Source organism: Hemicordylus capensis, chromosome 12 (assembly GCF_027244095.1).
Source record: "Hemicordylus capensis ecotype Gifberg chromosome 12, rHemCap1.1.pri, whole genome shotgun sequence".
In the NCBI taxonomy this organism is placed as follows: domain Eukaryota; kingdom Metazoa; phylum Chordata; class Lepidosauria; order Squamata; family Cordylidae; genus Hemicordylus; species Hemicordylus capensis.
In genome coordinates this window covers 24053520-24076147 of record NC_069668.1, presented here as the reverse complement: position 1 = coordinate 24076147, position 22628 = coordinate 24053520, and the positions used below count along the sequence as shown (strand labels likewise).

Genomic DNA, 22628 nt, shown 5'->3' with positions numbered 1-22628 from the left:
GGCATTGTTCTATGTTTACCACCTGAGACACCAGATTCCCCGTTTGGAAGAGGCACACGTGATCTAACTGTAAGGTTTATGCCCCAAGATTACTTTGATCTGAAATGGTCATGTCACTGCCAGTCCAGTGCATATACCAGTGTGGCTTGGGCTGACCTCCTCCCTCTTTTCCCAGACTTGGTTTGTGGCGATATATTAAATTTGGAATGCTTTCCAGATCATCTGCGAGTCTCTCACTGGGTCGATATTTCCCCACTCCTACCTCATTAAACAGCTGGGAGTAGCCGCTGGGTAGGACGGAGCCCTGCCTAGCGGGAGCCTAACACAGGATCACTTCCCCTGCCTGCTACTTTTTTCTTTTGAGGTCAGTCACACATCGTCAGAAGACCAGAGCATGCCCAACTGCGGAATTGTGGCTTGAGAGCCAACTGCTGTTCCTGATCATGCGATTTCTGATCACGTGGACAAGCCTAGTGACCATTGTCCCCTGGAACAGGGATTCCCAGATGTTGTTGACTACAATTCCCAGAATCCTCAGCCCAAGGCCATTGCAGCTGGGGGACTGTGGGAGCTGTAGTCCAGAACATCTGGAAATCCTTGTAACAAGGAACACTTGCTAGTGACGTCTACATTTGCTAGGGTTATATATTGAACAAGTGAATTTCGGCCCGTTGAATGACGGGCACTAGTAACGGCGCTCCTGGCCCCCTGCCGCCATTCCCCCTCCCCCCGCCCTACGTTTAAGGGCCAAATCGGCCCAGGCACTTGCCCCCGCCAGGCCGGAGAGACGGAGGCCGGGACCGGGGGTGGAGCGGAGGCCATGTAACTTTAAAAAAAAATTGCTCCCGTGGCCGACGCCGCCGACCCTCCCTCCCAGCTGCCGAGTCCCCCTTACCCTGGCCCACTTCCGTCGGCCGAAGAAAGCTCTCAATTTAAGAGGCAGAGAGGAGCTCGCAAGCAGAGCTCCTCTCTGTGCAAAGCCTCTTCCCGAACTGCTGCTTTGGGCGCTTGCGTCCTTTGCACCCAAAGCGGCAGTTCGGGAAGAGGCTTTGTACAGAGAGGAGCTCTTCTTGCGAGCTCCTCTCTGCCTCTTAAATTGAGGGCTTTCTTCGGCCGACGGAAGTGGGCCAGGGTAAGGGGGACTCGGCAGCTGGGAGGGAGGGTCGGCGGCGGCGGCCACGGGAGCAATTTTGTTTTTAAGTTACATGGCCTCCGCTCCGCCGCCGCCTCGGTCAGTTTCCCCCGCCGCCGCTTCTCCGGCTTCTTCGGGGCAGCCGCTTCTGGCCGCCCAAGATGGCTGCCGGGTGCCGGCGATCGTGTCTCCCTTGCCCTGTTCTGGGCACGCGCTGCGCGCATGCCCAGAACAGGGAGGCACGAACGCACGCTTGGTGTCCGTCCACGGACGGACACCAAGTGTTTTATTAGAGAGGATTGTCCTGGGGCCCCCCACCCCGCGTATTAGCAGTCTTGCACATGCCAGTGGAAAGGGCATCTAGCAAATCCAGAATAGTGTGTCACATCACAAAGCTTGGATCTTATCCGAGAGCACTGCAAGGAATCCCGGCGCCTGGGTCTCCAACAACACCCCGCACACCCCGCAGACGACTGGGTTGCCTGCGTGCTCGGTTGCTCCTTGGACAGTGAGCTACTTACAAAGGTCAGGGTTGACAGAGCGCCCATGAAGCAGATCACAATGAAGCCCAGGACAAACAGCTCCCGGCGCTTGCCCCACACATGGGGGAATTCGTCCAGCACGGCAGTGATCACCCCTTCCAGACCTGCAAACTGGCAAAGAGCATCAAGGAGTCAGTAAGGGGAAGGCAGCTCCTTGGCGTGGACCACCAGGGCTGCAACCCAAGGTGTCCTGCCTCCCCACAAGAGTAAGCAGGCATGGTCTGAGGCTTTTTGGCACCCTGGCAAAATCGGACTCTGCCCCCAAGCCAAAAAGTGCAGAGTCCCGGCTTTACCGAGCCGCCCAGGCCGCTGAGGTCGAGTGACCTGAAGATGAACAGTCAGTGACCAGCACGTGATGGCTGGAGGACCCAGTGGGAGAGAGTCCGCAGTCTGTTATGGGGGCAAGACACTTCAGAGGTGACGAGAGGCTGCTGTGGATGTGGAAATCCAGTCTGAGGCCATTCCCTTTTGGGAATGGACCCTGCGGCAGGCAATCCATCTTCGAGAGAGGGAGAGGGACTCATGAGGCCAGCTGTTTATTGGGGGCCTGAGGGGCAGTCGGCAAAGGAGACAGTGTATATTTATTTCATTTTATTTTATTTCTATACCGCCCTTCCAAAAATGGCTCAGGGCGGTTTGCATTAGAATAAAACTAAAACCAATCAACTGTTAACATCAAAAATTATAAAAACATGAAACCATTCTTAAAAAACATTTAAAGTCATTTTTTAAACCCTGGGAAAACAGGCCCAACCTTGACAGTTTAAAAACCCTGGAAGGCCAGGCCAGGTGCAGAATGTGCTGGCCCTTTTGGGGAGCAGGGAATCCTACATGCTGACCCCACTGTGCAGTACTTCAAGGGTGCAATACAAGAGGGAGAGAAGGGATAATGGGCAGTGCTGTATTCCGGCACTGCTGAGACACACACACCCCACCACCACCACCCCGCCAAGAATTGGTGCCCTCGACAACTGCCTAGGTCTGCCTAGTGGATGGGCCGCCCCTGAGAGCCAAGGAGCAACCCCACTCCACCGCCAGGTGCTTCCACCGAAGGCCCATTGCTCACCGTGCTGTCCAGTCCCAGCGTGATCAACATCAGGAAGAATATGATGGCAAAGAAGGTGGAGGCGGGCATGTTGGCAATGGCCTCTGCATAGGTGATGAAGAGGAGGCTGGGCCCTGCCAGTCAACGAGAATGTGGGTGAGAACAGAACAGGCCCCCTCCATTTCGGCCCATCACTCCCCTTTCTGACACCACCAGCATCTCCCTGGCTATTTGGCTTACGAACGTCAGTCACACTCTTTGTTATTTGTGGACGGCAGTCTTTTGGCAGGAGATCTGGCCTTGTGGCAGCAAGCCCTTTGCTAAGCAGAGCCCACCCTGGTTTGAATTTGGATGGGAGACGGCATGCAAGATATCCCCCTCCAGGGATGGAGCCGCTCTCGGAAGAGCATCTGCAGAAGGCTCCAAGTTCCCTCCCTGGCATCCCCAGGTAGGGCCAAGGGAGACGCCTTCATAGGAATCTGATGACTCGCTACACCTAACCCTTTCCCTACTGACCTGTCTGTATATCAAGACACGGTGGCGTTCAGCATTCTTTTGTTTTTGAAATGCTTCTACAGCAGCCCTGCTGGGTGAGGCCCAAGGCCCATCTAGTCCACAGTACCCTGTTTCCCACGGTGGCCCGCCAGAGGGCTCTGGGAAGCCCACAACCAGGAGATGAAGGCTGGCCTTTTCCTTGGCGTAGCTTCCCTGTAACTGGCATTCAAAGGCCTCCTGCCTCTGAGCCTGGAGGTAGCCTATAGCCATCGAGACAAGAAGCCATTGATAGACCTATCCTCCATGCATTTGTCTAAAACAGGAGAGCCTCTTTGGGTGCCAGAGATCTGCTACAGGGCCACAGAGCCACCTTCCACAGGACGTGACCAAAAACACAAGGAGAAGGGAGTTACCCGTGTCTTTGGCGACCTCGGAAACCTCTTCGTTCCTCATCTCCGCCATGTAGCCGAGCACAGTGAAGATGACGAACCCGGACACGAAACTCGTCATGCAGTTCACGGCGCTGGTGACCAGGGCGTCCCTGAAACGGAAACCCAGCGGCCCTTTTGAGCCGGGATGCGAGAATCGGAAAGCTCCCTGGCTCTCCAGCTCTGTGGGCATTTGTCCGTGAGTTGCAGGAGAAGCCGGATGTAACTGGTGGGGGCCATGGTGGGGGCCACAGTGGCTTAGGCCTGGGTGGCCTAGACCGACAGTGCCGCAAAGTGAGCTCACCCAAGTGAGCTGCTGAGCTCCTTCCAAGTCTGCTCAAGGCGTGAACACCGCAAGGGCTGCTCTCACCACCATTCCCCGGGTAGGACAAGTATCCTGGCCGGCTTTGGGAGCTGTGCACTCTCCTGAAGAAGCAGTTGGGGCTCACAGTCATCTGAGAAGCCCCAGGTGGGCAGGCTGAGCAGGCCTCAGTCAGATTCTGACCTTGGCTACAAGACAAGGCAGGAGTGGAAACCACCCTGCCTAGCTGAGGCTTCGCAGATGAGCACACTTCCTGGCTCCTAGTGGTTAGGGTGTTGGGCTCGGACTGGGCAGACCCAGGTTCAAATCCCCGTTCCGCCATGAAATGACACTGGGCCAGTTGCTTCTCTCTTCGCCTAACCAGAGGCGCACCTAGGTAATTTTGGAGCCTGGACCTAAAAACCTTTGGAGCACCCTCCCACCCAGTGCAAGTTAAGCATCATCCCCTACACACACACCCCGTAACACACACAGTATTGTTAACACATGGGTTCTTGTGGGCAGAAACAGCAACTGAACTCACAAGCACGTAAGAATATAAAACAGGTCTATTTATGCAAATAGGCGTGAGCAGAAACATTTCCACACCCAACTCAACATATTCCCATCCCACATGTTTCTTTCCCCACTCTTTCCTCTTTCTCTAAAAAGGATTGGGGGGCCCCCCCAGGAGGTGTGAAGGCCCTGGACCTGGGCCCAGAAGTCCAGGGGTAAGAGTGCCTCTGAGCCTAACTGACCCCACAGGGTTGTTGTGAGAATAAACATAACCATGTACACCTCTCTGGGCTCCGTGGAAGAAGAGTGGTGTGTGTGTGTGTGTGTGTGTGTGTGTGTGTGTGTGTGAGAGTGAGAGAGAGAGAGAGAGAGAGAGAGAGAGAGAGAGAGCAGGATGTAGATTGATTGATTGATTGAATGAATGAATAAATGAATCCCTTGTTTTTTAACTCGCACATCACTGCAAACTGGGAACACCCACAGCTCCTGAAGCTCATTAAGATACTTGTCCTACCAAGTTAACGGCCGTGAGAACAGCCCTATAGACTGCTAGACACCTTCAGAGCAAATCTGCCCTCCCAAAGGAAAGTGGCTCCACAAAAGCACCCCTGCATTTCTCCCTATGAAGGGAAGCGGAAGTGTGAAACCACACAGTCATTTGATGTATGGAGCACCGAATAGCCCCTGTCTCCGTGGAGATCCGTGCCTGCCTCAGAGCTCCGGTGGAGCTTTGCATCGTGGCCAGTGGGCTTGACTCCCCCGGCTGTATCCCTTCGGGACGGAACTTACTGGTAGCAGTTGTTATGGAACTTGTTGTAGCTGGCAAAGGCCAGGAGGACCCCGAATCCTGGGCCGAGAGAGAAAAAGATCTGAGCAGCGGCATCTACCCACACCTGAAAAACAGAGGGTAGCTGGTGAAAAGGGGGCCGTCCCTCTGTGGCAGAGCCTCTGCTTGGCATGCGGAAGGTCCCAGATGCAGTCCCTGGGAGCATCTCCAGGTTGGGCTGGGAGAGACTCCCGCATTGGAAAAAGAAGGCCATAAATTGCAGGGGAAAGGGAGAGAACGGGAAGGATTAATGTTATGTGGCTGGAAAACAGAAGAAGAGCGAGTCTCATAAAGCAGGTTGAGATCCAAGGGGGGTCCCGGTTCTGAAATGGTGGAAAGCCACTGATCAGAAGGAACAGTCCAGATCCCAGCCCTCCTGCCACTCTGAGGACAAGCTGGCTCCTCTTGGCAGTCCCTGGACGGTCCCTGGTGGTCCCTTTCCCCTGCATCTATCAATAGCCAGCCACACACAAAGGCTTCATGGCCAGACAGCAGCCCGGCGATTAGGATCTGCTCCCTCCTCACTTCAGATACAATATCGCCACCACTTATTACTTTTAGGGAGGCAACGGGGCCCCTTATTGGAGAGGTGGCTTTATCGGAGGACGGTGTGTCTTCATTTCCTCTCCATTGAACTTTCTCCTATCAGCTGGGAGGCTGTCGGCTGGTAAATATTAGAGCTCATAATCTCAGTGTTAGCTGCATTTATTACTTAAGGGGCTGAGATCTTTCCTCCGCATCGGAGCCTTTCATAACTAGGCATACACTATGCACTTCCTGCAGGTTAAGGCTCAATTGAACTGCCTTTTGCCACAGCCGAGGAAAGTTTCAAAAACAGGCACATGTGCAGCTTTGCAAAGAGGCAGAGAAGCCAGGACTGTGGAGTGTCTGTAGCAACCAAGGAAAGGTCTGGAGGAAAGTTGGGAACCGTGGGGTGCACAGGTCAAAACTGAGTTGGGCTTCCTTGAATTGTCTGCTTTGCTTAGCAGGGTCCAGCCTGGTTTGAATTTGAATGGGAGGCTACCTGTGAGCCCTGGAAGATATTCCCCTCAGGAGATGGGAAGAGCATCTGCCTGCTTGCATACAGAAGGTTCCCAGTTCCCTTCCTGGCAGCATCTCCAAATAGAGCTGGGAGAGACTCCTGCCTGCAACCTGGGAGAAGCCGCTACCAGTCTGGGTAGACAGTGCTGAGCTAGATGGACCGATGGTCTGACTCGGGATATGGCAGCTCCTGATGTTCCTAGGATTCTGCTAATAAATGGAGTCAGTCTTTGTCACGAGTGGTTCTGACAGCCTGCCGGCTTGCCTGCCTGAGGCTCCCCTGTGTCCTTACCTCAGTAGCCAGAAGTTTCTGCCAGTCGGGCTTCAGGTAGTAGAGGACCCCCCTCCAGGCACCTGGCAAGGTTGCGCCCCGAATCAGCAGGATGAAGAGTATGACATAAGGAAACGTGGCTGTCACCCACACCACCTGCTCGGGAAACAAATTGGGACGGTGTTTGCAGAGGATCTGGCTGAAGCAAGCGACCAGTGCAAATGAGGAAAGGGATGCTCTGAAGATGAGCGATGGGGGGAAGGACACCTGCCGAACCTTGGACTCCCCTTCCAGGCAGGGAGGGGCCCTGCTTCTCATCCCCTCTGTTCCAGGCCAAGCCCTGGGGCAGCCCTTTGGACCTTTCCCCTTGCTCGAGCCAGAGTGTTTTAATGCCGTGCTTAGCTCTCAAGGGGCCAGGTTCACACAAGCATCGTCAGCTCCTCCTGCACTTCAGCTACAAGGGATAACTTGCACGTTCAAAAGGAGCTGCCTGTCACAGATTGATCGCCAGAGGCAGACCAGGCCAAGGACACCAGCTCCACAGACTGAGTTCATATGCCTGCCAGAACCCTGCGTCCACCCCACCCCCCACAACTGCCTTCTCCAGCAAGATGAACAGAGGCCGGGCTCACAGTCATATCTGAATCTAGGGTTGATGTGGGTGACTGGCATTAGTGTGATGGTGTGGACCCAAGCCGAGGTGGCTTCAGGCCCAAGAGGAATCTGAGATGCCCACCTCAGCATGGCTTCACACAGTCATGCGCATGTCGGAAACCCAGGTCAGATTTGAATGGTTGTGTGAACCAGGCCGGACATGGGCTCCCAGCCAGAAAGCCAGCTGGGAGAGAGCCACCACACCCTGGTGACTTGAGAGCATCTCGAGGAAGCTGGATTGGCCATGCCTTGACGCCGAGAAACCTTCAAAGGGTCAAAGTCCTTCCTTGCCTAGTTCAGAAGAGAGGAGCGTTTAGACTAGATCATGAGGGGTAGAGATGTGAAAATCTTGAAAAAACCTGGGGGAGGAACCAGTTTTTCCGGGGCACGGGGAGGAAACGGGAACTGTCACTCTCCCTTTTCCATTCCCCCCGTTTTCTGTGTCCCCCCCCCCTGTTTTTTTCTGTTCCTTCCCTTTTTTTCCCCCTGTTCCCCGCCCCACTGGCCTCCACACTTCTGTGCCACAACCGTAGCAAGTTGTTCCATCTGCACTATGACACTGGCCACTCCTGGAAAGAGGTTAGCAGTGCCATGCTTTTTATCCTGATCTTCTACAAATCAAGACGGCCTCCATCCTGCATGCCGATCTCCCATCCCAACTCACAGTCCTCCACATTCCTCCCACTGGTATGGTTGGCCTTGTGTGTCACCTTTCCAGACGTTTTGACCCCTTTCCAGATGCTGAAGTACACGATGGTGAAGATGAAGAGCAAGCAGAGGGTGAGCTGCCAGCTAATCCCTCCCAGGTCATCCAGGCCCCTTGCTCTGTGTATTTGGAGAACGTGGCGGCTGAAAGAGAAAAGAAGGAGGACGTCGCAGCTTCATGTCTGGGCGCAGGCACTCATCGGAGAGCTCTGAATTCAAATCCCCCATTCAGCCATGAAACTCACTGGGCAACTTTGGGCCAGTCACTTCTCTCTCAGCCTAACCTACCTCGCAGGGTTGTTGTGAAGACAAACAAAACCACATACACCACTTGGTGGGCCGGGGAGGAAGGGTGTAAAAATAAATAATAAAATGCAATAAAATGTAAAAAGACAAGAAGAGAAAAGGAAAGGGTCTTTGCTGAAGGCCTGAGAGTCCGGTGAGTGGTGCTGGAACAACCTGGCATCGAGTTAATTGTGTGGAGCAACCAACACAGGAGAGAAAACCAGGCAAGGTGTAAGATACTCTGTCAGCTGGAGAGCTGGTCTTGTGGGAGCAAGCATGATTTGTCCCCTTAGCTAAGCAGGGTCTACCCTGGTTGCATATGAAAGGGAGATTAGAAGTGTGAGCACTGTAAGATATTCCCCTCAGGGGATGGAGCCGCTCTGGGAAGAGCAGAAGGCTCCAAGTCCCCTCCCTGGAAGCATCTCCAAGACAGGGCTGAGAGAGACTCCTGCCTGCAACCTTGGAGAAGTTGCTGCCAATCTGGGTAGACAATAGTGAGCTAGATGGACCAAGGGTCTGACTCAGCATATGGCAGCTTCCTATGTTCCTCTGCTGTTTCACTTAGGAGATGGGGCCGTAGCTCTGTGGCATGCAGAACTTTGCATGCGGAAGGCCCCAGGTTCAACCCCTAGCAGCATCTCCAGATAGGGCTGGGAAACAAACCCTGCCAGGAACTCTGGAGAGTCGCTGCCAGTCAGTGCAGACAATACTGTGCCAGATGGATCAAAGGCCTGACTCGGTATAAGGCAGCTCCCTATGCAACCGAGGAAGATGCTAAAAGTCTCCACTCCTGCCCTCCAGACAAACACTTGGGGTTCCCGACCTGTGTGACCTCCAGGTGTTGCTGAACTCCCATTAGCCACCCCCCACCACAACACATTGTAGCTGGGGAAGATGGGAGTCGTAGTTCAGCAGCATCCGGAGAGCCACAGGTTGGGAAGCCCTGCCCTCGAGGGTCAGCCACAGCAGGTCTGCCCCTTCTCATTGCCAGCCCAGCAGGGGCCTGGCCTCGGGGGGAACCTTGGAGGGTGGGGTTGGACACCTCCCAGAGGACTCCTAGCCAGACCAGGCCACAGGCTTTCATGCGCTTACATATAAAATTCTTCGGCCGGGGAGGTGGAGTTGGCGGTCCAGGCGACCGTGTTGTTGGAGAAGTAGTTGGTGCAGTTGCCCGTGTTCCAGGCGTTCTTGCAGCTGGTCCAGGGCAGCTCCGCCGTGAAGGATGAAACCAGGTAGTACAAGGCCCAGGCCATGATGGTGTTGTAGTACGAGGCGATGTAGAAAGCGATGATGCAGATCGCGTAGCCGATGCCTAGGCGGGCGGACAATGCAGGCGTGAGGGAGGAGGGGAGGAGGAACCTGTGTTGCCTGGGACCACCCAGGAGGGTGCGTGGCCCCGCCGAGGCCCTGCTAAATGGACTAAGAGGCGCCTTTTAAAGTGGGGGCGCTTTTACCTTTAGCAGAGGGAAAGCACCTGGCCCTCTCCAGCCGCAGCACAGCATCCCTGCAGTGGCTGTCACTGGGGTCTTTCATTTGTGTGTGTGTGTGTAGTTTTAGACTGTGAGCCCTTTGGGGACAGGGAATCGTATTCCTTTTCAGTGTAAACCACTTTGAGTACTTTTGTTGAAAAGTGGTATATAAATAGTAGTGGGGGGAGGAGGGGGGAGGAGGAGGAGGAGGAGATGTGAAAGCCTGGAAAAAACCTGGGGAAAATGAGAGTTGAAAAAATGGAAAGAAAAACTAGTTCTTCCCCTTTTTTCCAGGGGAAAAAAGGGGGTTTCCCCCCCATTCCTCCCTTGCCCCCCAGTTTTCCCCCCATGCCTTTACATCTCGAGGAGGAGGAGGAGGAACAAAGACCAAGACTTCCGCTGAACCACCCCACGGTGTCTCTCCTGGTTACCTTTGAAGATGGGACAGATCTTCCTCCATATGGAGATGCACCCGTTTCGGTGATACTGTCCCAGGGCGAGCTCCATGTAGAAGAGAGGGATCCCTCCAAAGACAGCCATGATGGTGTACGGGATGAGGAACGCCCCTGCAGCGAGAGGAACACCATGACACATAGTGGCTGACCCACCTAGCCCTTGCAGAAGCGGGGGGCAGTTGCAGCTTGCCCCAGGTCCGGTGCTTGGGTCCGGGGCTACGGCCAGAACGATCCGGCTTGCACAGCAAAACTGGGGACCTCCTGCCTGCCAAGCAGAAGCTCCACCCCTGAGCTATGGCCCCATCATCCCTACAGGAAGCGGCCTTCTACTGAGTCAGACTCTTGGTCCATCTTGCTCAGGGTTGTCTACACCAGGGATTCTCCACGTTGGCCCCCCAGATGTTATTGGACTTCAGCTCTCATAATCCCCAGCCCCAGTGGCCTTTGGCTGGGCATTATGGGAGCTGAAGTCCAAGAACATCTGGGGACCCAACGTTGAGAATCCCTGGTCTACACCACCTGGCAGGAGCTCTCCAAGGTTTGAGAGGAGAGCTGGTCTGGTGGGAGCCAGCATGACTGGTCCTCTTGGCTAAGCAGGGTCTGCCTTGGTTGCGTTGAATGGGAGATGACGTGTGAGTGCTGGAAGAGATTTGCCTCTGGGGATGACAGAGCTGCTCTGGGAAGAGCATCTAGGCTCTCTCCTCGGCAGCATCTCCAGACGGCTGAGAGAGAGACTCCTGCCTGCAACCCCAGAGAAGCCACTGCCAGTCTGGGTAGACAATCCTGAGCGAGAGGGACCAAGGGCCTGACTCAGTCGATGGCAGCTCCCTATAGTACGCCAGGAGCCCTTCCCAGCCCTACCTGGAGATGCTGCCAGGGATCGAACCGGGAACCTCCTGCGTGCCAAGCAGGGGCTCTACCTCTGAGCGATGGCCCCATCCCCTCTAGGCAAGTTCTGTCTCAGCGGGCCGAACAATACTCACCTCCTCCGTTTTGGTAACAGATATAAGGGAAGCGCCATACATTGCCCAGGTCTACTGCATAGCCAATCACAGAGAGGAGGAAGTCCACTTTCTTACTCCAGGTCTCCCTCTCGCCCACCTCCATCAGCTGCTGCCGGACTTCCACCCCACATGTGGTGGACGTAGTGGTGGTGGTGGCGGCAGCAGCCAGGGTGGCCGAGGGAACATTTTCGCCGCCCTCTTTGCCGGCACTTGGGCTCTGAGCGCCCGAAAACCCATTGGAGATCTGGTTCGCGGCCCCCTTGTCGCCTTGGCTGGGGACGGCTGGGTTGGCCTCATTCTGAACCAGAAGTCTGTTCTCTGCGCAGTCGTCCCCTTCCTTGCAGCCGCCGGGCTCCTTCTGGGAGGCGAGGAGCTGGGTCTCATTGTCAGGGGCCGCCTTCTCCATGCCGCAGCTTAGAAGACCGTGCTCCTGTCCATTGGCAAGAGACCTCTGCCCAGACCACTTGCTGCCCGCAGACCTGGTTGCGAATCACCCGCCTTCAGCTGCTTGGCTCCGGACTCTGCGCCCACTGGGCTCTTGGGGAAAGAGCAGCTTCAAATGTGAAGACATGGAGGGAGAATAAATGAAGAACCAGTTAGGAGGAGGAGCAGCTGCTGGATCGGGAAGGAGGTTGTGGCAAGGGCTTTCACCCAGTGGGAGAAATAGGAATCAGTTCGTCCCATTGGATTATAATAGGTTGAGCAGTTAAATCAGTAACTCTCTGCCACAGGAGGTGGCAGCAGCCACCAGCCTGGACGGCTTGAAGGCAAATTCATTCACGGAGGAGAGGTCTATCAATGGCTACTAGTCTGGTGGCTATGGGCCACCTCCAGCCTCAGAGGCAGGATGCCTCTGAATCCCAGTTGCAGGAGAGCAACAGCAGCAGGAGGGAAGGCATGCCCTCAACTCCTGCCTGTAGGCTTTCAGCGGCATCTGATGGGCCACTGTGGGAAACAGGATGGATGCTGGACTTGGGCCTGATCCAGATGGGCTGTTCTTAGGTCCGTAAACTAGTTTCTGGAGAAAAGCCACACTTCCTTTTTAGATCTTTTTGGTGGACTCCAGCTCTCATCATACCCAGCCACAATGGCTGAAGACAACTGTGGTAATGGATGATGGGAACTGTAGTCCAATAGCTGGCAGGAGGTGATGGGAGTTGTAGTGTGTCAGCATCGGGGGACCCAAGTTGGAGAACAGCGCCCCAGCCTTAGCTGCCACGTCTCAGCCTGAAAATCCCGAACACACACACCCCTGCAGTCTAGTCTGTCTCACAAGGCTGTCGCGTGGGTTACTAAGATCAGATCTGTGAGGTGCTTTCCATGGCTATACACGGCTATAAACATTCTAAAAATTACACCAGGCAAGTCGGGAATGTCAGCAGCGTAACCAGCCTTCTCGCATTCTCAACGCCGCACCCAGTGGTTTTGAAATTATTATTTATTATTAAATATTGGCATCACTAGATCAGCTCTTTCTTTAAAGTGCCTCCAAGTGTTCTCTGGCCCAATGATTCCACCCATGGAGTGCCCACAGCCAAACCACCAAGCCATTCACAGCCCAGGACAGATAGCACACCAGCAGGAAAAGGGACGAAAATATAGCCTCTCCTTATTCACAGAGAATGCGTCTCTGGTTATCAGATGCCAGAGACAAACAGGAATTCCTGCCTCTGTCCCTGCTCTGCTTGTGAGCCTTGGCAGAGATTAAATCTGACCAGTTACTGTAGCTTACAAAAACCTACATGGACCTTTTGCTTAACCTTCACTGTAGAAAGTTCCTGCTTTCTTCAACCCGGTTTCGTTTAATGGTCTTTCATCCTACCAAAGACACAGCCTTTTCTTTGCACAAGCTTTCTCTGCACTCATGAGGCCTAGCAGCTTGCTCTTTTTAACATTAAAACGGGAGATTTCCAGAATGCAAAGGACCGTAGGCTGAAAGACCCAGCAGTTTCACAGCAGTGTATAAAACTAGCCGTGCGTCTTTTATTCCAAGATTGCCACCTGAGACGGGGATGGGATGCTTCAAGAGGCTGCAGATCCTCACACAGGACATCTTTTGGCCAGCCACTGGAGGGAGCAGATCTACCCCACTGCACACATAGGGGCGTAATCAGAAAGTCATATTAGCCATCCTCACCCCACCCGAAAGAGTCCAGTTCCAAAGAGTCAGTGCTCAAGCAGAAGGGGGGGAAGTGTTGCCTGTACCTGCCGAAAATGTTGCCAGAATCTTCACATTTCTAGGCATCTCTTGGTTCTTTGCCTCTGGGGAAAACCATGCCCGCAAGCCTGGCTGCCTTCTCCCAGGCCGGGCAGGCGAGGTCTCTAGCCGCAAGCATGCAGCCAGTGGTGAACCTTGGTTAATCATCGACAGACACTGAACCATCTGGGAGAACGGCCTCTGGAGGGGAGGTGGCAAGCCACTTTCGGCTTCGCCGGGGAGAGTGGCACAGCTGGGCATCTTGGGAGGCCACCGCTGGAGGGCTCAGCCGGCAGCTGGAGGGGACCTGGAAGGAAGCTGAGCCCGACACCGTGAGCCAGGCCTGACTCCACAGCCGGGCAGGGGCAATTCAGTGCCAGGTGGAGATGCCGAGAGTCAACCCGGATGTGGACTTTATACCTCTGAATCAGACGTGAAAAAGAAGCGAAGAATGACACACCGATGGCAGGGAGGTGGCGAAGGGAATGTTCCGTAATGGCCCACATCAGCTGTCGGAATATCCCGACGCCAGGCGAGCTTGTGCATAAGACTAGCAAGTGTCAGGGCCTCTGCTCTCCTTTGATAAGTCACTCATTCCAGGCTGATAATGAAGCCCCGTAACTAACTTTGGACTGGGCTGGGCATGGGATTGATTGGAAACGGTGATGGCCACCAGCCAAGAGGCCTTGAAAGTGGGGCGAGACACATCCAGGGAGGAGAGGGCACTGGGTGGCTGCTAGCCTTTAGAATTGGAAGAGACCTTAGAGGCCTTCTAGTCCAACCCCTGCGGAGTGCAAGAAACTGCGGCAGTGTCCATGATGGGCGGCCATCCAGCTTCTGCTTGGAAACCTCTAGAGAGCCCACCACTGCATGAGGCAGACCATAGCTGTCCCATAGCTCATACAGTCAGGAGACTCCCCCCCTCCCCTCATGTTTAGCCTGAACCTGCTTCCTTGTAATTCCAAACCCTGGGTTCTAGTCCTGCCTTCAGGAGCAAGAGAGAACGAAGCTGTCCATTCTTCTTCTGTGTGACAGCCCTTCAGATATTTGCAGAGGGCTCTCCTATCTCCCCTCGTCCAGGAGTCTCCCCTTGTCCTACCTGGAGATGCTGCCAGAGACTGTACCTGCAATCATCTGCGTACAAAGCTGAGGAGTTACCACTGAGATGTGGCCCCTCCCTCAGAATGGTAGTCTGCTTTACACAAGTTGCATAGGAAGTTCATTTAATTAATTTTATTAATGTATATACCATGCTTCCAAAAATGGCTCCGGGCGGCTTACAACCCAAGTGGTCTTCTACTGAGTCAGACCCTTGGTCCCTCTGGCTTAGTACTTCCGGCTCTGACTGGTAGCAGCTCTCCTCTTTCAGGCAGGGGTCTTCCCCAACCCTACTTGGCGACGTGGCCAGAGAGTGGACCGGGCACCTTCTTCATGCAAGCCGAGGCTCCAGCAAAGCTGCAGCTCCATCCCCTAACATCTCCCAGCAGACGGGACCCTCAAGAAGTCACCCATCCAAATGAAAACCAAGGCAGACCCTGCTTAGCAAAGGAAACAATCCCTGCTCACTACTACAAGACCCACCTAACGGAGCAGCGGGGAAATGGCTGGACTAGCGAGCAGGAGGTTGCCGGTTGGAATCCCCACTGGTCTATTTCCCAGACTGGGAAATACCTCTATTGGGCAGGAGTGATATCGGAAGATGCAGAAAGGCATCATCTCATACTGTGCGGGAGATGGCAATGGTCAACCCCTCCTGGATTCTGCCAAGAAAACCACAGGGTTCTGTGGGCGCCAGGAGTCGACACCGCCTCGGCGGCACAACTTTACCTTGACTTTACTACAAGAGCAGCTCTGAATGCTGCGTTCCAGGGAATCCTAAGAACTGGTGCAATGTTTTCCCCTGGGGACAGAGCCAGTTTCCCAAGAGGCACAGTGTAGACAGCCCATGGCAGGCAGGCAGGAAGGAAGGGGCCCTCTGCCTCTCCGTGGCCAGCCTGTGGATGCTGCTTTAAAAAGAGAGGAACAGCCCCTTGGCCCCAGCAAGGTCTTCTTCCCCGACTACTACCACCACGGACTCTCAGCCTACTCACAGCTCGCCGGCGACTTCAGCAAACAACCTCGGGGAGAAGAGTTCATCGCTCTCTATTTTTGTTCTGAACCGCTGCAAAGGTCGCTCTTACGCAAACACGGGGCGGCTGGCTCTTCCTCAACAGCTGGAAGAGCCACCGGCTCTAATAAAAACCATCCAACCTGGAAGAAGGGCTTAACCCTTGCGAGGGGGTTGGGAGACATCTTTTCAAAGCTCCCCCCCCGCCCATGCCCAGGAAGACGCTGCTGGGCTCTGGGACTCAGAAACAACCAGCCTGTTGTAAAGCCATAGGAACATAGGCAGCTGCCATATACTGAGTCAGACCATTGGTCTATCCAGCTCAGTATTGTCTACTCTGACTGGCAGTGGCTTCTCCAAGGATGCAGGTAGGAATCTCTCTCGGCCCTCTCTTGGAGATGCTGCCAGGGAGGGAACTTGGGACCTAGATGCTCTCCCCAGAACAGCTACATCCCCTAAGGGGAATATCTTGCAGTGCTCACACATCAAGTCTCCCATTCAGATGCAACCAGGGTGGACCCTGCTTAGCTAAGGGGACAAGTCCTGCTTGCTACCACCAGACCAGCTCTCCTCCCTTTAAGCTGGGACCTCAAGCCAAGGAAGCTCCTTTGGCTAGTGGAGAAGTGTTGGGAAATTGCATCCTCTGATCAGCAAGCACAGATGGCGGGGCTGTGAGGAGGGGAGAGAAAATACTCTGTGTGTGCTTAGAGCTCCTTTGAGTTAGGCACACGGGGGAACTCCTAAATCCTTTGAGTTCAGAATCTGAGCTGAAGCTGCCTGCTACAGAGTCAGACTCCTTGGCCCAACACTGACTGGCAGCAGCTCTCCAAGGCTTCAGGCCGGAGTCTCTCCCAGCCCTAATGGGAGATGCTGCCAGGGAGGGAACCAGCGGCTGTCTGTGGGCCAAGCAGAGGCTCTGCCACTGATAAATAGCCCCATCCTCCCCTAAGGGGAACGGCAGAGAGCGGTCACATGTCGTGCAGCCAGTACTGAGGGAGAAGGACCAAGGGTCTCTCTCAGTAGAAGGCAGCTTCAGCGCAGATGGAGATAGGATGGTGGCCCTGTGATAAACTTGCACTGCAAACTACCCCCAAAAAAACACCGCGAGCCCCACAGATGGGGTTTGTTCACCTCCTCCTTGTTTTCTATGCAAGTTGCTACCCATTTTTCTTTGTTGAAAAAGCAGCATAATACGTGTAAGGATAAGGATCCTTGAGCCGGTCTTGTGGTGGTGAGCATGAATTTGTCCCCTTTGTTGATTAGGGTCTGCCCTGGTTTGCATTTGAATGGGAGATCGCATGCGAAAGAGATTCCCCTTGTGGGATGGGGCCATTCTGGGAAGAAGAGCACCATGAAGAAAGCTCCAAGTTTCCTCCCTGGCGGCATCTGCAAGATAGTGCTGGGAAAGACTCCTGCCTGCCACCTAGGAGAAGCCACTGCCAGTCTGGGTAGACAATTTTGAGTGAGATGGACCAAGGGCCTGACTCAGTATATGGCAGCTCCCTCTGTTCCTACTTCCTGCTTTAATATGCTTAATCCTGAATTTGTGTTTCCTGGTCTAAGCAGTGGGCAACCGCTGGACAGCCACTGCAGCCCTATTACTACACTCTGGCCAGGTGAGGCTATCAGGAAATGTTGGTCATCCAATATTCTAACGCCAGGCCACACAACCCCCCCCCCCCGCCCCCTCACATATCCTGCCTCCACGCCTCTCTAGGGCAGCCACCCCATTCTCCGTCCCCCTCCTCAAAACCCATGAAGCCTTCACCAGGGAACCAGTGGCGTAAGAAGCTCTGAAGATCTGCTTGCAAAAACTGGGCGGCTCCATCGGAGAGGTTCCCCCTAGAGATCAATGGGTACCTCCACGGGATTAATAATTCCCCAGCGGCTGGGCTGAACACTAGAACTGCCAGGATAGCATTGGTATAGAACCAGGGGCGTAACTACCATTAGACAAGGGGAGGCGGCTGCCTGGGGGCCCCCATGCCTCAAGGGGCCCCCCAGAGGCAAGTCACATTACTCCCCAACACCCGCAGAGCTTCGGTGCCGTGGGAAAGCCAACCCCAAGTTCGGAGCAAAGGCGGCATGCATGCAGCAAAGTCCTTGTCTGCAGAAGCCACTCTGAGCCGGGAGCGTTCTTCCCCATGGGAGGGTGGAGGGACGGGGTTAAAGCGAGGGAGTGGAGTTTTCTAGAGAAGCTGGCATAATGGGGATGTGAGTGTGAGTGCACTATATATTGTGAAGTGTGTGTATCAGCGAGGGGCCCATTTTAAAGTTTTGTCTCTGGGCCCACTCCAGCCTTGTTACGCCCCTGTATAGAACACATACGTGTTTGCAGTGTGGGCAGGTGCCTTCCTGCTACGTCTCCCCCAGTGCTGAAGGATGAGGCTTCAACACCCCACCACCACCTCTACACCTAACACCCACAGGGGAAAGGGTGTGTGCATGTGTGTGTGTAAAGGAATATGCCTCTGAGCATGTGCAGAGTGTGCTTATGCAGCCAGGTAGGGAGGCAACGCCCCCAGCCTCCCAGGAGCCAGACCTGAGCTTCCTTCCTGGCCGTGTGTGCTGGGTCATCTCCAAAAAAAAAGATGGCCCAGTTTCCGGAATCCGTCTGAAAATGTCACGCAAGCTTAATTAACAAGGGAGCTCAACGAACCGTATCAATCCCCTTATCTCTGCAAGTATCGACTGCATCGCCAATCCCCGCTCCTCCAATACGGCCCCCTGCCCCGCTTCTGCTCCCCCAGACGAGTCGTTCTAGAATCAACCCTGGCGGAACAGCCATGTCCCTTTCCCACCCTGATGCTTTCTGTGAGTTGGAGCTGTTCTTGCGATGGGCTGCATTCCTGTCTCCTCAGCGGACATTCCAGACTCCTTGGGGCAAAGACCTTTTGCTGCATTCAAGCCATGCCCAGCAGGAGGGCTGGCTCTTGATGGGGCCCATGGCCTCCTGGCATCCCGCGGTGCAACATTCTTGGGAGCTGGTGAGGACCAAATCGACTTGTGACGGTCGGAACAGTCACCATTTCTCCCAAGGAGACCAGCTTTACATCGGAGCATAGCAAGCTGCCTTCTACGGAGTCAGACCCTTCGTCCATCTAGCTCAGGACAGCCCACACTGATTGGCAGCAGCTCTACAAGGTTTCAGGCAAGAGTCTTTCCCAGTCCTACTTGGAGATGCTGCCAGGGATGGAACCTGGGACCTTCTACATGCAAAGCAGGAGAGGAGAGCTGGTCTGGTGGGTGCCAGCATGACTTGTCCCCTTAGCTAAGCAGGGTCTGCCCTGGTTGCATATGAATGGGAGACTAGAAGTGTGAGCACTGGAAGAGATTCCCCTCAGGGGATGGAGCCGCTCTGGGAAGAGCATCTGAGGTTCCCAGTTCCCTCCCTGGCAGCATCTCCAGGATAGGGCTGAAAGAGACTCCTGCCTGCTGCAACCTTGGAGAAGCTGCTGCCAGTCTGTGCACACAATACTGATCTAGATAGACCAAGGGTCTGACTCAGTAGATGGCAGCATCCTCTGTTCCAAATGCTCTACCACTGAGCTACAGCCCCATCCCGACATTTAGGAGTCATTTACATTAAGTGGACAACCTGTTTGTTAGACGCCTGTGCTCTTATGTGTCTCTTTATGGACACCATCACAGACAGACACCATAGGGCATGGAGCTATAGTTCAGTGGTAGAAAGCATCTGCTTTTTCTGACTCTCAGCCCACTACTGCATGCAGCGTTGCCAGCGGTGGGTCCAAGCAGCCCTAGTCTGACCTCCTGCTCCTCCTCCTCCTCCTCCTGTGTGCTACAATGTGCTCATCCAACACAGCGCACGATTCGGAAGATTTATGCATCTCCCACTTTTTTGCACTATAGCTTTGCACTTTTTATATATAGTTATATAGTCTCGCTGTATTTATCACTTAGGCTTTTATGTAATTACACCTTTTTGTGTCTTTTATTCCTTTTTATCCTTTTTAATGCCTTTTATACCTTTATGTAATGTATGCCTTTTATGCTATTTTATGCCCTTTTATTATGTATGTATGTATGAATGTATATATTTGATTTCTATACCACCCTTCCAAAAATGGTTCAGGGCGGTTTACACAGAGAAATAACAAATAAATAAGATGGATCCCTGTCCCCAAAGGGTTCACAATCTAAACAGAAACATGACAGCCCTGGAGGGCTGCTGTGCTGGGGGTGGATAGGGCCAGTTACTCTCGCCCTGCTCAATAAAGAGAATCACCACATTAAAAGGTACCTCTTTGCCCAGTTAGCAGGGGTTTGCCCAGTTAGCAGGTTAGCTTTTATGTGTTCAAATGCTTTGTAATGTTTCCATAGGCCCTTTAACGTATCGTTATGCATTACACTTTGCAATGTGTAATCACCCCCTGTATTTTATTCTGGTCTGCGATGGCTCAGTGGGAAATGACTTGCCTAGCAAGCCAGAGGTTGCCGGTTTGCATCCCCGCTGATGTGTTTCCCAGACTATGGGAAGCACCTATATTGGGCAGCAGTGATATAGGAAGGTGCTGAAAGGCATCATCTCATACTGCGCGGGAAGAAGCAATGTCAACCCCTCCTGGATTCTACCAAAGAAAAACCACACCAACTCGAGGGCATACTTTACCGTTACCTATGACCGTGACAGAGATGATTGATTGATTGGCATCTGCTTTGCATGGAGAAGGTCTCAGGTTCCATCACCAGTAGGATCTCCAGGAGGGCTAGGAGAGACTCCTGCCTGGAACCCCAGAGAAGCCGCTGCCAGTCAGTGCAGACAATCCTGGACTAGATAGACCAAGCGTCTGACTCAGGAGGCAGCTTCCATGTCCCATTTAGCTATCGTCGTTCATCGCCATTGACCGCCTGGTTCCTCTGTAGAATTATGGAATTCTCCTTTCAAGTCACCCAACTAGAGGCCATCACCACTTTCTGCAGCTGTAGATTCTACAGAGTCACACAGGCTGGGCCATTCCTTTGGTGCAGGAGGCTGCTGCTAGGTTTTTACGATATATAAGTTTAAAAGACACCAAGCTGTGCTTGGTAATGGGGGAAAGAAAGATGTGGGATGAGGATCTGTTCGGTTGTGTGTTGAAATGTTTCTGCTCATGCCTATTTGCATAAATGGACCCGTTTGATATTCTTACATTCTTGTGAGATCAGTTGCTGCTTTGTGCCCTCAAGAAGCCATGTGTTAAAAATACTGTGTGTGTCACGGTGTGTGTGTGTGTGTGTGTGTGTGTGTGTGTGTGTGTGTGTGTAGGGGGGTGAAGCTTAACTTGCAGTGGGGCGGGGGGCTCCAAAAGCTTTTAGGTCCAGGCTCCCAAATTACCTAGGTGCACCTCTGGGAATCAACTCTGATTCACCCCCTCCTGTCCCGCAAAGGGTGAGAGACCTTTGCCAAACTGGCAACTGTCTGTTGAATAGTTAAGGGTCAACAAAAGCAAAGCTTGCAACTTTTGCTGGAGCAAAGCAGACTTTAGCAAACAAAGGACATCCTGATGCTTTGGGTTGGTCCTTCCTACAACTGAATAGCATCCACTTAAATTAATCCCAGCTTTTCAGCTGATTCTCAAGGACAGCTAGTCTGGTCAGAGTCAAGCCAAAACACACTGATGCCAAGGAGCCCTGCCATCAAGAATTATGGAGGACTGGCATCCCAAATCAGATTTAAATCAACTCAGCCCAGTATCTTAAGCCCCACCCCCATTTTACTGATCCAGATTACTGATAAATTTTACTGATACTGATCCATTTTACTTTGACCTCCTGCCAAACCTATTCACACATATCTTCAAGCCCCAAACCATATTTCCTCCCCTAAAAGTCTTTTTCTCCCCCCCCCCATCAACATACATTGTTAGCATTATAAAAAGAAAGAGGGGGGAAATCCATCCATCAATTTCCCCCATATATCATTCTCTCTCTGCCCCTCCCTCCCTCGAGCTTTTCTAATCTGTCCAGATATTTTTTTTAAAAAAAACTTTAGAACACAATATGTATCTTACGGATCTTATTCACAATATTGCTTTCACAAATATTTGCATGTTGGATGAGATTCGGTTTCCATACAACCCCGAGAGCCTATAGGAGTCTCATTCTTATTAGTCCCTTGTAGCATTCAAACTACATAGGAACATAGGAAGCTGCCATATACTGAGTCAGACCCTTGGTCTATCTAGCTCAGTCTTGTCTTCACAGACTGGCAGCGGCTTCTCCAAGGTTGCAGGCAGGAGTCTCTCTCAGCCCTCTCTTGGAGAAGCCAGGGAGGGAACTTACATAGGAAGCTGCCTTATACTGAGTCAAACCATTGATCCACCTAGCTCAGTATTGTCTTCACAGACTTTCAGCGGCTTCGCCAAGGTTGCAGGCAGGAATCTTTATCCGCCCTCTTGGAGAAGCCAGGGAGGGAACTTGAAACCTTCTGCTCTTCCCAGAGAAGCTTCATCCCCTGAGCGGAATATCTTGCAGTGCTCACACATCAAGTCTCCCATTCGGATGCAATCAGAGCAGATCCTGCTTAGCTATGGGGACAAGTCATGCTGGCTACTACAAGACTAGCTCTCCTCTCCAGCAGCTCTCCTTGCATCCAGAAGATTTCGAATATTCGCAGCAGAGAGAATCTCTCACCTCTTTGAGCCTGTCTTTTTCCGAGCCCTCCTGCGGGGGGGGGGGGGGGGTGGAAAGGGCATGCTTCTTGGGGAGGCATCACCCTCATGCCTGCAGCTGGTGCCCCTTTCCTGCCTAAACTCCACTGAAGTCATGAGTGCTTGTCTCTGCTTGTCTAAGCACCCCTGGTTTGGAGGCTTCAGTGTCCCCGTGCTTGCACCGTGGCCAGGGATATTGGGGGATGTACTCGCCCTTTCCGCCTCAGTGTGGCTCTCTGGGAGCGAGAAGCAGCAATGCAGCAGAACCAGGGGCATAGCTAGGGGAGAGGAGCCGGTGTGCACCCCTCTCCCCAGCAGCCCCTTGGAGTGAGGGAGAGAATGAAGAAAATCAGGAGAGGGGGCTTCCTTGAACCCTGGCTTATTTGAACCCTTCCGCTCAATTATAGTGACACCCTTGAGCAGAACAGAGGGAGGGGATGCAGCCCAGTTTTCATTCAGGGCACTCCCCCCCCCTTTGGTCCCCTGGGGGTGCTGGGGGGGC

General features: G+C 53.4%; 1 protein-coding gene across 1 annotated transcript in view; it reads right to left on the bottom strand.

Annotated features, from left to right (window-relative positions):
* Nucleotides 1–22628, bottom strand: part of LOC128336227 (sodium-dependent serotonin transporter-like) — a 32923-nt gene that overhangs the window by 9725 nt on the left and 570 nt on the right. Inside the window, exons 2-10 of the mRNA XM_053275570.1 lie at nt 11149–11722; nt 10142–10276; nt 9334–9553; nt 7962–8100; nt 6619–6753; nt 5249–5352; nt 3628–3755; nt 2741–2853; nt 1654–1785 (exon numbers count right to left, since the gene is read on the bottom strand). Of these exons, the coding sequence (XP_053131545.1) occupies nt 1654–1785; nt 2741–2853; nt 3628–3755; nt 5249–5352; nt 6619–6753; nt 7962–8100; nt 9334–9553; nt 10142–10276; nt 11149–11575 (1533 nt within the window). The 5' untranslated portion in view covers nt 11576–11722. The remainder of the gene's footprint in view (nt 1–1653; nt 1786–2740; nt 2854–3627; nt 3756–5248; nt 5353–6618; nt 6754–7961; nt 8101–9333; nt 9554–10141; nt 10277–11148; nt 11723–22628) is intronic.